We start from the raw sequence: 15,000 nt of genomic DNA on the forward strand, positions 1-15,000 counted from the left end.
GTGTGTAGGGTGGTTCAAACATGTGTAAGCTCAGATAAGGGAACATAGTGCAGGAGCTCTCCCAGTGCTCATAAACTGCAGTCTGACGCACACGGCCGGCCTCGCTGCACTGAGTGAAAACACTGGTCCAAACCGCACTGTCAATGCGGACCTGAAACATTGATCATTCCCCTCCCCCCTCCACCCACCCACACACACACACACACCCACACACACACACACACACACACACACACACACTCCCCACCCCCACTCAATTGGGCGCTGCGTCCTCCCTCAGATATTTTTCATGCGCTGCGAAGTTCAAGGCGGCTGATGAATCTGAGGATCAGAGAGCTCACATCACCCTCCACAGCTGGACAAGACAGACGCAGACAGGGAAAATCACCTGTGTACAAAGAAATGTGGGCGGAGTCAATGACATCGTACTTCAGTCCAGGCAAAAACGGCCTCCACTGAAAGAGAGAGAGAAAACAATGAGGAGATGAAGAGAAGACACAAATGTCAGGAGTCTTTTATTGCCTTTGGCCCAGTGTGGTCTTCAGTGATAGCCCTGGCACTTAAAATAGCTGTTAGACCGACAGGCTGCAATTCTTCTAAAGAGCCCGTGCAATTACTACATCACTTCCTCTTAGCCTCCCTGGATCGCACGAGACAGGTCATTTATGAGGACAAAAAACTCTAATTACACTGCCCAAAACCGCCGACCTCAGATTTGTGTGCTCGAGGCCTGGCTCTCTCTCTCTCACGCACAAGACTGGATCGTTCCAGTTAGGGTTACAACTACAGCTTTTTTGTTGATTTTGGAAGCGATACGGTCATAGTATTGAAAACTGAAGTAGACAAAGAAAAGGTCTGTGGAGTGGGGGGCGGGGACCTTGTCCTGGCTGTTTAAGCATGGCGGCTGAGTAGACCAGACAACACTACATAATGGAGAAAGAGGAAGAATACATTGTAACATCACTTCAACATATTGATTGGGTATGTGTACACAGATAGACACAGACACACACACACACACACACACACACACTCTCTCTCTCTCTCTCTCTCACCCCCCCCCCCCCCCCCCCACACACACACAACAAGGCATCTATTCATCCCTGCACACACCACACACAGGTGCAAACACATTGCCTTAATGGATAAGTGCAGATGTACACAGATCCTGCCAACTCTAATATGATATATTCATACACACACACACACACAGAGTGAGTCGCAGTGCATTTAGTATCTGTTCTATTGAACCAGTGGAGTGCAACTAAGGCACAGTGTCAGGACGTGAGAAACCTATGGATCTGTGCATGGTCTGCAATGCAATAGGAAAACAGACACTCACACACACGTACACATAATACACACATGCACATATCGTGTTGGACTGGGGAGGACGGCTTCCCCTTCTGAGCTTTGGCTCATCCCAAACCTTCTTCCACTTGCTCTCAGGTCGTTTTCTTTGACACTGTCACTTTGGCTCATTAGGGCCGTGGCCCTGGGTCCTCTAAAGCCGCTTTCTGACAACACGTGTTGAAACGGCGCTAGACAAACAGATATGAATTTGAATTTAAATTTGACAGCCAGGCAGAGCGCCAATGGCACCTCAAGCTGCTTGTTCGCTGCGTGCGCCACCGATCACGCACGACACGTGACCTGCTGCAGGCTGGAGAAGAAATTGAATACAGAGCAAAGGCAAAATACTTAAATTGCAAACAGGTCCTACCAGTGGTGCAAATAATACACCGGCCTACCCGCCGAGATGCGCAGTGCTGGGTTACCTAAACCAGCGTCCGATGTGCAGTGCCAGACTTAAACACAACACCGTGGGTGTTCAAATTCAGCGTCAAAGGTGTTCAAATTCAACACTGGGGATTTTCGAATCCACCGTAGTGTGAGATTCTGAGGTCTGGTGAAGATTAATTTCAGACTCTCCATTGCGTGAACACGTTCCACACGGAGCAGCTCAAGCACGCGACGTTTCTGCGGGCGTTCAGCTCGGCTTCAGCCGGCTCCTTTAAACACGAGCAGGACCAAATGGGAACGCTGGCTTTGACGAGCGTGCCATGCAGCCTGCGGATACGCCTGTTTGGCACCGCCTGTTCCGCGCCTCGGCGCGTCGACTCCGGGGCGCTCCCAGCATTTTGCGCGCATTGCACCAGCGACACCCTCCTCCCCGCGCGCCGCCTCTTCAGAGCCGCGACGAAAGCGCGCCGGTCCCGGTCCAGTGCCGGGGAGCAGCTGAACCGCGTGGGCTGCGTCACGCTGGAAAGATCCTGCTGTCGTTACCTTCGGTTCCCCCTCCATCCAGCAGCGAGCGTGCCGATGGCCTTTATATCACGCCCAAGAGGACAACACTGCAGGAGGCTGAGAAGCCACCTCATATTACAAGCACATGGGGCCAGAGTGGAACTAGGCCAACATTTTCCTCTCAGAGCAAACTAGCTGCAGGACCATATACAAACGGACTGGAAACACATTGCCAAGTACATGTGTTGTTTTTTCCAATGTTATTCTATAGTCAGGTAAAAAATATAGCACATCACATACTGTATTAATGCCTTTATATTTGGCTCACTGACAATTATTTTTAATATCACTTGACGTACGTTTAGATATTACAATTTTAGTATGACACACTAGTTTTATACAACGTATTTTTGGCAGTATTTTGTTGGAATATTTCCTTCTTTTAGGTTTCACACAGACGTTGGGCATACAGGTCTGAGGAAAGACATATTAGCACAGAGAAGAGGGAAAGATTCAGGAATGATCCCCTGTGCGTGTAATTAAGGAGTTTGTTAACTCAACGATGTCTCAGGGTCACCGTGGTTAATTAGGACTCTCTCTTCTTTGGTGCGTGAGGAAGACAGAGTGAGACAGAGAGAAGCCCATGACGATTCCTCTGCTCCTGAAGGAGAGCTCGAAATGCGTATTTTGATTCAGGGACTCCATGAATTTATTCATGCTGCTCCTCATTTTCTTTGAACCCCTTCCTCGTCTCCTTATAGTGCAGATAAAGAATCCGCGCCGCTTCTCTGCTCTGCTAACAGGAGCGCTGTGAACGGGGCCGTTTATCCTGTCTGCCAGGGCCTTTCTAAAGCTAGGTCAACGGCACCTCTCCGGACCCTGCACAAGGGTCAGTGGCAACTCTGTGAAGCCTTTTATGAGTGAATGCGGATGGTGTGTGCAAGTTCCCAGGAAGGCATCTGGTGACAGTTTTGCATAAAACAGAACAGCTAGATAGCAAAATAAAAAATCTACAGCTATCTTTTAACAAACAAAAAAAAAAACCCAGACCAACAAAGGCTGGAGATCCTCTTCCCCTTCCACATGACCTGTGCAGCAGCTACTCCACACTCAGGTTCTTCAAAGCGAAGTCTCAAGTCCACAGGCAAAACCAATTCACCCCGCCCTGCTCCCTGGCTGTCATGACCGTGCAGCGTTTGAGCTGACGCTCTGAGAGAGGTGCCCCCGGGCGTGGGCTCTCCATATGATCAATAATTCATCAAGGGGAAATTTTCATAAAGCGCTTAAGTGATGCGGGTGATGATTTGAGGATACAAATGATTTCACTTTTTCTCCGCAGGCTCCGCAGGGAAACGTGAACAGCAGGAATTTCCTTTTCAGATACAGACAGGTCCGTGTCTCAAGGTTAGGTCTTCTTTGTTTAGACAATTTTTAATATACAATAAAACTAGTCGAATAAGTCATGTGAAGTCAGAAGGAAAAATTAATATAAAGCAGAACTTCATAAAATAAACCCCGGTCTTTCTGTTTTTTTATTTATTTATTTTCTGGGATAAGGAAATTCATTCAAGTTCAGGAAGCCTGCCGAGAGCGTCATGCTTTCTTCCTGTCAGAACTTTTCTCATTCATTCACGCACGGCTGGCCTGAATGTGAGGATTCGTTTCCTATTCATCTCTCTCTCTCTCTCTCTCTCTCTCTCTCTCTCTCTCACCCTCTCTCTCGTCTTTTTCTGTCTGTCTGTTTGTTTCCCTCACATTTCTTCACTGTCAGAGTGCTTGGCTTGCTTGCTGAACATCTTCTTCTTCAGTAAAAGCCCAAAGGTACAATGGCTAAATTCTGCCCTCTCTGGGTGTGTTATCACCCATGCCATGTACATTCAACGATGCATTCATGTCGGGAGCAGCGGTATGAAGAAGGTCTTCATGGGTCAGGAGTTACAGTACAGACTAGTTTGTATGTATATGACTGTGCAATATATGATGAGATTTGCATTGTGGCGGAACAGTTCAGGTTGCCTGGGAACAACTCAGAGGCCCTCTATGCAAATTAGATTTTTTTTTCCAAAATTGCTTGCCCTCTGCAACTTGTCTCTTATTAACCTCTGTTTTAATTAATGCTGTTCTGGAGTGAGAGAGCAAGAGGGATGTGTGTGTGTGTGTGTCAGAGAGGGAGAGAGAGAGAGATAGGGGAAGAGAGAACAATCACCAAATAAATAAAGCATGAGAAGAAAAGACTGCATAATTAACCTATTAAAGAGTGGAATCAGTGTAAGATGAACAGTTTCATAGCACACAGTTTATGAGGCCGTCAGCAATTCATTCTGTTTATTTCATTGTGACCTTGATATAAAAAATCATATGATAAATGCAACTGGAATAGTAATCCAGCAATCTACATTCTTGCTGAATGATATGGAAATAATACGGTGCTCAATAAGTCAGTAGCTTCTTTCTTTCTATATCCGTCATGGCCCAAATGTAGTTCTGTTAGTATTACACAGCTAGACTTACCCCAACCTCCACATGGTCCGAGCCCTTGTCATCCTGCTTGTGCAAAATCTCAAAGTAGTAGCGCCTGGAGGACATCAGGCTGTTGGGGGGAGGGGTCAGAGAGGGAGGCAGAGAAGAGAGAGGACAGGGAAAATACACGTCAGTCCGCAAGAGAGGTGAGGGGTGGGGTCAGAGAGGGGAGGGGAGGGGTCAGAGAGGGGAGAGGTGGGGTTAGCGAGGTCAGGAGGAAGAGGACAGGGCTCCGAGATGCACGTCTCTACGCCAGGACACACGTTATGCTGAGGAACTATGCTGAGAACGGACTCTCGAGGGAAGAATGATGCGAAGTATAGCGGCTCAGACGGCCGCTGGGCACCTGCCAGTCATGGTGAGGCCAGAGACGGCGTCAGCACCTGCCCGGAGTGGACCCTAGGCTCCCCAGACCGCCCCAGGGCCCCTGGGTGTGCACTTGGGCCCTCTAGATAAACCAGCAAAGAGTGGCTGAGATACGAGATTGACGTATCTCAGCCGCTTGTGTTGTGTTTCTTTAATTCCACATTTGAAACAAATCGTTTCCTGTTCACACCCCTCTGGAGCTACGCAGCTTGCAGGGACGAACACACAACCCACAAACAAGAACATAGATGGAACGCTAAAGTGAACATGCGAGAGTAAATGGCTGACAGACGAGGGTGCATGACAGACACTTAGGCAGACGCTCCAGATAAGCCAGTGGTGGTATATCCTTCCAGCAGCTTATATATCGCGCCGGGTAGAGCACAGACCCGTGACGTACGGCTGTTAGAGAGACCACAGGGCGCGTGCACCCAGGCCGAACAGACCAAAGAGACTCTGCTCAGAAGACGCAGTTTAGCATCTTGCAAATTAGGTCAGGCAAACAGTTATTGAGAAAATCAAACTCAAATCAGGAATGATCAAAAAAACATACTGAGACTGATTCTAATAGGCACAGGCCTGTTCCCCGTTCCCCTGTGTGGTTGTAGTAATAATAGGCAGCCTGCCATTTTGAGCATTTTCAGGATGGAGATTAAGGCTCACTTTATTTTAGAAAACTGTACTTCAAAGTCTCCTACAACTTGTACAAACTGCTGAAGCCCACCATGTCAGCTGACAGGCTCCTAAAGAAACGTGGCATCAAAACGGACTAACGTGCCAACATCTCTCATGCCAACGGTCGTGACGTGACCTCTCACTGTGACCTTTTTTCTCTAATAACATCATTATTGTCACTGGCCATTAAAAGGGTCTTTTTATGCAGTGGAGCTGACAGTGATTTTTTTCCCCCCCATGAAACGTTTGAAATTTCACTAAACAGTAATCCACAAACACACACACACCTACACCCCCCCAGCCCCCCTCCACACACACACACACACACACACACACACACACACACACACACACACAACGAGCACTGCATGAGGCCAAAAAAAAGGCTCTCCTCCCCATTCTTCGGCTTTGGAATGTAGTTTGACATTTGCTGGTGCAGATCTTTTGATGAAAGCGGCTAACTACAATTCACATTACTGTTCAGCTTTCAGGCAGAAAATGAGACCGGGGGAGAGAAAAGAAGCCAGTCTGAACATTCGTCGCTAACATGAAAGCAGAGAAGAAAATCACAGGCACACCGCATACACACGTTGACATCATACGTGAGGACACGTGGAATATCTTATTTTAAGTTTGCTGTTTACACCAGGAGACACACAGTAGGAACCAGCATGAGGAGGAGTGAGTGTGTGTGCGCAAAGCAAAAACCAATCACATTTAAAAAAAAACCTCCTGTGTAAGGGAGCAATGATAGAGTATCTTATTAGGAATGTGCACAGAGATGTTGACAGAAAAGGCTGACAGCAGAACACTATGGGAATCCACACACGGGTTCACAGGGCATGCTAACTAGGTCAGTACAAATAAATATCCACACTGGAAAAGACTGGAAAGCATTAAATACATGCAACTAGGTCTGCGCTGAGCATGGCAAGTATTGCAAGGTTACAAAAGCCAAACACAGGGACTGTTTACATGGGCTAATTGTCCCACAGAATCATTGTCAGGGGTGGATGATGAGGTGAGGATGAGGAGGTGGGTCTACGGTGGGACTGACAGAGAAGGCGTCCAATGAAAGGTAAGCAGGGCTGAGGCGGCGTCTCCTATGGGACATGGCTGTGGGTTGTTGCGGGTGGGCAGAACAATTCAAGAACCAGAGAAAATCTCTCGCTCTCTCAATAGGAGAGAAGAGAGAGCTGATCATGCCCAGGTGAAGAGTATATACAGAGAAGAGTACAAGTAAACAAGCTAATCAGAGAGAGAAGGGGAGACATACATGGATAGAGAAAGAGAGAGAGAGAGAGAGAAAATGGGGAGATACACACATGCAGAGGGTGAGAGAGATGGGGAGACACACAGAGTGAGAGAGATAAAGAGACACCCACACACAGAAATAGTGTAAGAGAGTCGTACAATGGACTTTTAATTGGCCAACTAATTGCCTGGCTCCAGCTGAAAGAGTTGCTCTCAATAATTGAGGTGGATTGAGTGATGAAAGCAGAGAGGTAATGCAGGAAGGAATAGGAGGGTGATTTGTGTAAATGCAGAGATGCAGTTGCACCTCCTGGCAATGCGTGAGCTCGTCTAAAAAGCTCAAGATGGCTGAGCCCTTCTCTCTGATGAGTCACCCTCCAGCAAGGTGTTTTAGGCTTCTCAGCTAGTACAGCGATTACAGTAATTACACATCTACACTCAGCACACCCCGATGCTGTGGGCAGGCGCTAATTGCAAGCTTCTATGTTAACCTTGCCCAGAATAAGAACGATAAGTAAAATCTCTCTGCCAACCCTTCTCAAGGTAATCCTCTTTTATGTTTGTTCTGTCTGTCAAATCATCTGAAGACCAAAATCGAATATGCAGGCTGATGTATCATCATAATACGGATGCTGCAAACTGCTTTAAATCCTTCTTGATAAAAACGAAACAAACAACAAAAGGGAAAAATAGTTCAAATTCATTATTTGTGAACTATTTTGTGGCACGAACAAGCCAGTTACTTATTCATAGATTACTGGATAACAAATAATTTAAAGCGCTCTAAAAAACAAAAACAAAATTGAATAGACTGGCACAGCGCTTTGTTGTTTAATTCTCCCACTCTCTCCCTTTGCTGAAGGTTTACTCTTCAGAGAGAGGCGGTCTGGGTCTGGTATACAGCACATGCCAAAGTGAGTGACTTTGAGCAATGTGAAGGTTTATATCAGAGTGAGTGAATAATGACTGTAGGTTTTGATGACAACCTTCAGAGCGTTTGATTTTTAGAGCAAAGAGGCCTCTGTGCAAAGTGCTTCTGAAGTTCTTGGAGGTGAAACCGGTTTATGTTCAAAACAGCAGATGTTTAATTCATAACATTCATTCCATTTGATTCTAAAGTTCGAAGAACATAGATCAGTTATTTCACTTTAAAGCTGAAATGGATTTCTGAAATGACCTTCTCAATTACTCATTCACTAATCAGCGTGTAACCCCCTATGTAGTAAGAGCTGATGTACATTAGGGACACAAGACAACACACCCATCAAACATTGTTATTATTATTGGTGTTGTCTGCCCTTATACTTTTGTGTATTGAACAGAAGTTTCTTTCCTTGCTATGTGTTACGTAGACACTGGTAGGCAATATGAAGGAATAAAACAGGCAGGGATTAAAGCAAAGATTTTCGATGCTCCTGAACATTATTGTTTGACATTTTGTGAGCTCTGTTCCTTTAGACTTCTGAACTGAATCAGTACTCTACCTCAATGGACCTCTACTGCTTACATACACTGTGCGGGACGGGCCTGGTACTGAACAATATTCGGCAACACTGGGCTATGTGAGTCAACTCATCGTTTGTGTGATGTAGCATTTTGCTTTGACAAACAAGTGAAGTTCCCTCTCAAACCTCTAGAACTGTTGTCGTGGATACTGATTACTGTTATAACAACACGGCTCTATTTAGGACACCACATAGCACACCTTCAAGAGAGACAGCAGACAGAATTACAACACCAACTTGGACTGGATATCTATCATTTAGACCTTTCTTTGTGTAAAGATTCCACAACATCACCAATAAGTAGATTATACAGCATGAAGACAGCAGACGAAGGCAGTTTTTGTAGTGCTTTAAAGCTTTAAATTTAAGTCATGACTTTAATTACACCTAACTCTACAGCAATTTCCATTTTCCCATTTTATCAGGAAAACCTATTGAGTGAAAAACTGGTATGCGTATTTCTTGAGCACGAACTTTGTTTATTCTGGTTTGCAGTACATTAAAATTCTGTGATCGTTACTTTTGACCTCACTTCAAATGCTGGTACTAAATCTGTAAACATGTCTGTTATACTGGCAGTCTTACTAAATAGAGCACTAACATTTTGCCTTTAAGTCAGGGCCGGCGCCAGAACATATACAGTGAGGGGGCGTCAGAAAATTTTGGGGTGGCGAACACAAGTTGTTGAGCGGGGGGGTGGGGGGGGGGGGGTGGCTGGCGTGTAACGATTGTTGAGCGGCCGAGGGGGCGCCATGTAGCGATTGTTGTAAAATAAATGGGTTTTATTATTTACATTGAGGGGGCGGGACACCTCGCCTGAGGGGGCAACGCCCCCATTCGCCCCCCCGTGGCGCCGGCCCTGCTGTAAGTAGTGTACATCAGTAGTTCAATTAATTTATGGTGTATTATGGGTAACAATATAGTATATAACTATTTATATCTAACTAATATACTATATATTATATATATTAGTTATATATCTAACTAATATAACTATTTATGGAATTTAAACTGTCCATTGACAATTGGGACAAAATGGCTGACACTCTATATAGAATACTAAAGTGTAAGTCAGGTATGAAATCAGACACAGCTTAAATTTCTCAATTTCATTGTTGCCATAGCAACAATTTGCAACACAAGCAGCTGTGTAATTAATGCAATGTCCATTAGCATTAAAATCCATTGCTACTGGAAATCACAAATCCTTCAATCCAATGGTCTGAAGGTATGCAATGATCAGCAATACTTTTCTTGGTTTCTCCAATGCAAAGCTGATTACATCTCTTACAAGAGACAGACCAGATTGCTATTGCAGTAATGCATAAGGAGGGTTGGGAGATAACATCAAACACTTTGGTTTAGTCATTTGAGAGGCTTAATAAATGCACATTTTGAGTGTCTACAGGCTACAGTAGCAGTTATTACTGGATTGGTCATTTCTCCTGCTTTTGATGAGCGTGGCTTTGACACTTTTGTCTTTTCTGTAGGATATTAGTACAGTGATTTAACATCTAATGGCACAATGGATAATAATGGTAATACCATCTCGTCCAGTGTTTATGAATCTGAATATCTGGAAGCATCCAGTGACTGCTGAGAAAGGCCAGCTAACAACATGGGAAAGACTGTGTGACGACAAGGAGAGACTGCTGACTGGAAGGAATAGACCCCATTGGGGCTGCCATGGGCCAGCTACCCATGGCGGCAGGCTCTGACAGTTTTTACACTCGTTGGAGCCACCCGCCAAATGCTACGGAAAGTGAACAAGGAAACATACCCCTGGAAAGGTAAGGACTATGAGTAAGAATAAGACACATGAGGTAACCACAGCAGCAGCAGGACACACACTCCAAGTTCGCACCTGCGGATGGACGAAGGTAACATCATTCAGGGGGCTGAGAACCCACCAAGAAAAGAAAGGATGCTTGAGAGAGAAGAGACTAGGGCCCTGCATTGACCTGAGCAGAAATGCTGGTGGAGGAGTCCACCCAACCACAGAGACTGCCTATGGAGAGGAAGTGGCCTAAAGCAGCGGAAAAGAAAGAGTGGGAAACAATCAGTCACGACCTGGCTAACATCTTAAAGCAACAAGTGGGAACAGCGGACAAAAAACTGGAAGACATTGGTGATCGAATCTACCAGTATGGAGAAGAACGGTTTGGGGTGAAGGAAAGGAAAAGGAGAAGCCACCTGCAGCAGTCAAATCCAGGAGGCAGCAAGAAATGGACAGACTTGTCAGAGAGAGGCGACAACTTAGAAAGCAGTGGAGAAAGGCAACTGACACTGCCAGGTATGGTCTTTCTCTACTCCAAAATGACATCAAATCTCGACTGGCAGCCTTGCGAAGAGCAGAGAACTTGAGGAAACGTCGAAGAGAAAGGAACACGCAAGAACACGTTTCTATAAGGACCCCTTCAAGTTTGTTGATGAAGACCCCATATCAACAGTGGCTGAACAACCCATCAAGAGCCTCAAGGACAAAGACCAGGTGAAGCAGATAAGACAGGACCTTAACAACAACTTACAAAACATCAACAGGACACTACTGCCAGGGAAGCTCAAGCTCTGGTGTTTGCAATTTGGATTTCTCCCACGGATAATGTGGCCACTAACAATCTACAAGATCCCAATAACAACTGTGGAAAATATGGAACAAATGGTGACTGCACATGTCATAAAATGGCTTGGAGTCTCACGCTGTTTGACTAATATCGGCCTCTATGGCAAAGGAGTACTTCAGCTACCCATTACAAGCGTTTAAGAGTACAAGTGCTCTAAGGCAGGGGTCTCCAACCTTTTTGGAACTGGGAGCTACTTCTTGGATACCAGTTATTGCGGAGGGCTACCGGGGCGGGGGGGGTGGGGGGGGGGGGGGGGGGGAACGAAAGTTGTTGGGGGGGGGGGGGGGGGGGGGGTTGGGGGTGGCGAACGAAAGTTGCGTGTGCGAGTGTCAATTGTTAAGCGGGAAGACCGCTAGCAACCGCGAACAATCTATAATAGTAGCAAAAACATAAACGATGCAGCGCTTTGGTGCATGGCGCTATAGTGAGCTATTTTTAAAACAAGCCCGCGGGCGACTCATGACGTGGGTGACCCCTGGTTTATTCAATATTGACGGCAGCCTAACTTTTTGATTGACAGCTAATTGAGCAATAGAACACGAGAGGGAGTGTGTTATCGTGAATATATGTACATGCCGTTACTTGACAACGCGTCCGCGGAGTGATACAGAAAATGAGAATAGCGTGCTGTTATCACACATATCTGCAGGGTTAGAACACTTCTCAACCAGTCGGATTGTGAACTAACTGTTGTATAATTGGCGAATAATCATTTAGTGTTAGAAGGGGAGGGACAACTGTGAATTTTGATTGGACATAAATTTAATTCGATTTCTCGATGGGACCAATTAGGTTTACAAATTTATATGTAATTCATTGGCCCTTTGGCGAGCTACTCGGAAAGGGGTGGCGAGCTACTGGTAGCTCGCGAGCGACGTGTTGGAGACCCCTGCTCTAAGGTAAGGCTTCTGATGACTCTGAGGGACTCTAGAGATCAGACCAGCAGCAAGGCTGCACCACCATTGTCAGCTGGACGGAAATGGACACCATCCGAAACAGAGCAGCATGCCATGTCAGCCCTGAGGCATACTGACATTGTGGGGCATGTCCAGATGGGAAGAGGAGGCTTTGGACTTGCGCCAAGAAAACCATCTTGGCGTAAGGCCTCAACTTCAGAGAGGAGAATGGTAGTAGAAGAGGTGCACCATCAGGAAGAAATGCAAAGGCTGTGTCTCTTGCCAAACAGGGACAATGGACTAGGTGGGAAGGGCTGGAGAGGAGAGCACTAAGCTGGATACAGCTCTGGGAAATAGAGGCAAGCACCATAAGCTTCATTATCAGAGCCACGTACAATGTGCTACCATCTCCAAAATACCTCCAGGACTCGTATGGGGAAGATCTAACCTGTGCCCTCTGTCCAACTCCAGCAACTCTTAGGCACTTCTTGACCAGGTATAAGTCCAGCCTCACACAGGTGCGCTACACCTGGAGGCACAACCAGGTCCTCAAAAGTTTGGCAGCAGCTCTGGAGACAAGGAGATCCAACATCAACTCCTCACTTACAACACTCAGACCAGACTTGGTACTCTGGTCTCCCTCACTCAAAGCTGTCAACATCATAGAGCTCATAGTCCCATGGGAGGATTCAACAGAAGAGGCCTTCGAATGCAAGAAGCTAAGCTACACAGAGCTGGCTGCAGATGCAAGACAACAAGGGTGAAATACGCAAGTCTACCCAGAGGAAGTAAGATGCAGAGGTCTTGTGGCCACTTCTACCATCAGGCTTTTAAAAGACCTTGGTATCCAAGGACAGGCACTGCAACAGACAATCAAATCCATGTCTGGAGCGGCCGAAAGAAGCAGCCGTTGGATCTGGGTGAAGCGGAAGGACCCCTGCTGGGCTCAGAAAACATTGGGACCCAATCACTAATTAATAGCACACCTCAAACCCTTTCTCCCACCCAGGAGTTGAGGGACCAAGGTATGCAGTCAGTTCCAAGCCTGACTCAGGAGAGTGGACGCCCCTGCCGTGCATAGTCCCCTGGGCTTGTGATTGGGTATGGGACACAAGCTCGGGCTTGATCACCCTGTAGCTGGCCACCTTTGATGAGGGTGTCTAGTGTTGAAAGTCCGAAACACCCCCTGATTCAAAGGAACATTACTGACGATGTGTCCAAAATTGACAGATACAATCCCCACGCCACTCTTACCATCAAGGAAACTCATGTGACTTAACATCTAATGGCACAATGGATAGTAATACCATCTCGTCCAGTGTTTATGAATCTCAATCAGGCCCATGTACAGCACACATTAATTGTGCATCGGCACATTTGCAGCATGTTAAAATCATACTGATGTCTTGCTTTAAAGATTGGCCTGCATTACTGGCCAAAAATAATTCATAGTTGGATAAGTGCCATGATTCCTCAAACCCGAGCAGGACAAAAACACTCATCTGGACCATCTGAGTTTGGTCAGTATGCTCACAGCACACAATGATGAAATGCTATTTGATATTATATTATAATATTATAATAAGATAATAATATTATTAAGAGAGATTCCTTTGCCTGCTGCAGAATCATTTGCAAATTAGGTATTTTAAAGGCTAATACCGTGATGGCAAATGGCAAAGAGTAACGTGGAGCAGCAAGCCGCTTTAATACTGCCAATTTATAATAGACTTATATATATATATATATATATATTAGTGCTGTCAACAATTCCAGGTGCCGCCATTAAAAATTCTCACCAGGATTTTGCTCAGGCTCCCTGGATTGTGTTGATTCCACTCATTTTACCTGAATTGCTAATTAGAAAATCTAGCAAGCTTGAGCAAAATCCTGGTGAGGACTTTTAATCGCAGCACCTGGAATTGACAGCACTAATATATATATATATATATATATATATATATATATATATATATATATATATATATATATATATATATATATATATATATATATATATATATATATACAGAGAGAGAGAGATTAAAAATCTCTTGCAAACTTGACATTTAGGTATTCAGGTATGCCTTTTTTTTGTGTTATCTCTTTTCATATAACCTCCTTTTTAAACATAGTCCTAGCCTCTGTCGACTTAAACCTCAGGCAGGCATCTCTTGTTTCTGGGCATTCCACTGTGGTTCATTAGCTCATGACTTGGCCTGGCAACGGTGGAGATTTCAAATGAGAATCTCTCCTCCATCAGACATGCCATGGCCCTGCTCTGTTAGGTCTGACCCATTAGGCTGTAAGGCACACAGTGGTCTGCCTGACATCAAACCAGCAAGTTCTGTTAGAGACAGAGAAGCATAATAATACATGTAAACAAGATGGAGTGGGTGAGCAGAGGATGAAACAATTTAGGGTGAAGAGGGAAATAATGAGTGGGTGAGAGGAACATATGGAGAAAGAGAGAGAAGAGAGAGAGCATCTAATGCCTGGGTAATAAGGTCAGAAATGATCAACTCCTAATCCTCTGAACTTAAGGAGTTTATTTTACTACACTGAGTGTAGTAACTGTCGGCATTTAAACTATGCAGGAAACCTGTGACCCTGATTATAACTGCTCAAACAGAATAGAAGACAAATTCAAAGTCTCATTTGTTTTAAAATAACATTTGCCCATGATTCTCTGCTTCAGAAGTGGGTCCCCTCCAGTTAGTTTTCTCTTATGGTGGACACAGTACCATCTCAGTTCAGTTTATGCTAAAAATCTTTTACAAGCCAACATTCATCTTGGATTTCATTTCCTTTTTGACCTATTTAAAATGTGTAATTTGAACCCACTGAAGGCCTAAGCTATGAATAATGTTGTAACATACTCTATACTAGTGAAGAAATGTATGCTAAAGTTTT

At 45.2% G+C, this 15,000-nt stretch overlaps 1 protein-coding gene across 1 annotated transcript in view; it reads right to left on the reverse strand.

The window, feature by feature from the left end:
- b4galnt4b (beta-1,4-N-acetyl-galactosaminyl transferase 4b) overlaps positions 1–15,000 on the reverse strand; it is a 57,060-nt gene that overhangs the window by 7,361 nt on the left and 34,699 nt on the right. The window contains exons 9-10 of the mRNA XM_076997601.1: positions 4,759–4,837; positions 389–455 (exon numbers count right to left, since the gene is read on the reverse strand). Of these exons, the coding sequence (XP_076853716.1) occupies positions 389–455; positions 4,759–4,837 (146 nt within the window). The remainder of the gene's footprint in view (positions 1–388; positions 456–4,758; positions 4,838–15,000) is intronic.

Source organism: Brachyhypopomus gauderio, chromosome 1 (genome assembly GCF_052324685.1).
Source record: "Brachyhypopomus gauderio isolate BG-103 chromosome 1, BGAUD_0.2, whole genome shotgun sequence".
Taxonomy (NCBI): Eukaryota; Metazoa; Chordata; class Actinopteri; order Gymnotiformes; family Hypopomidae; genus Brachyhypopomus; species Brachyhypopomus gauderio.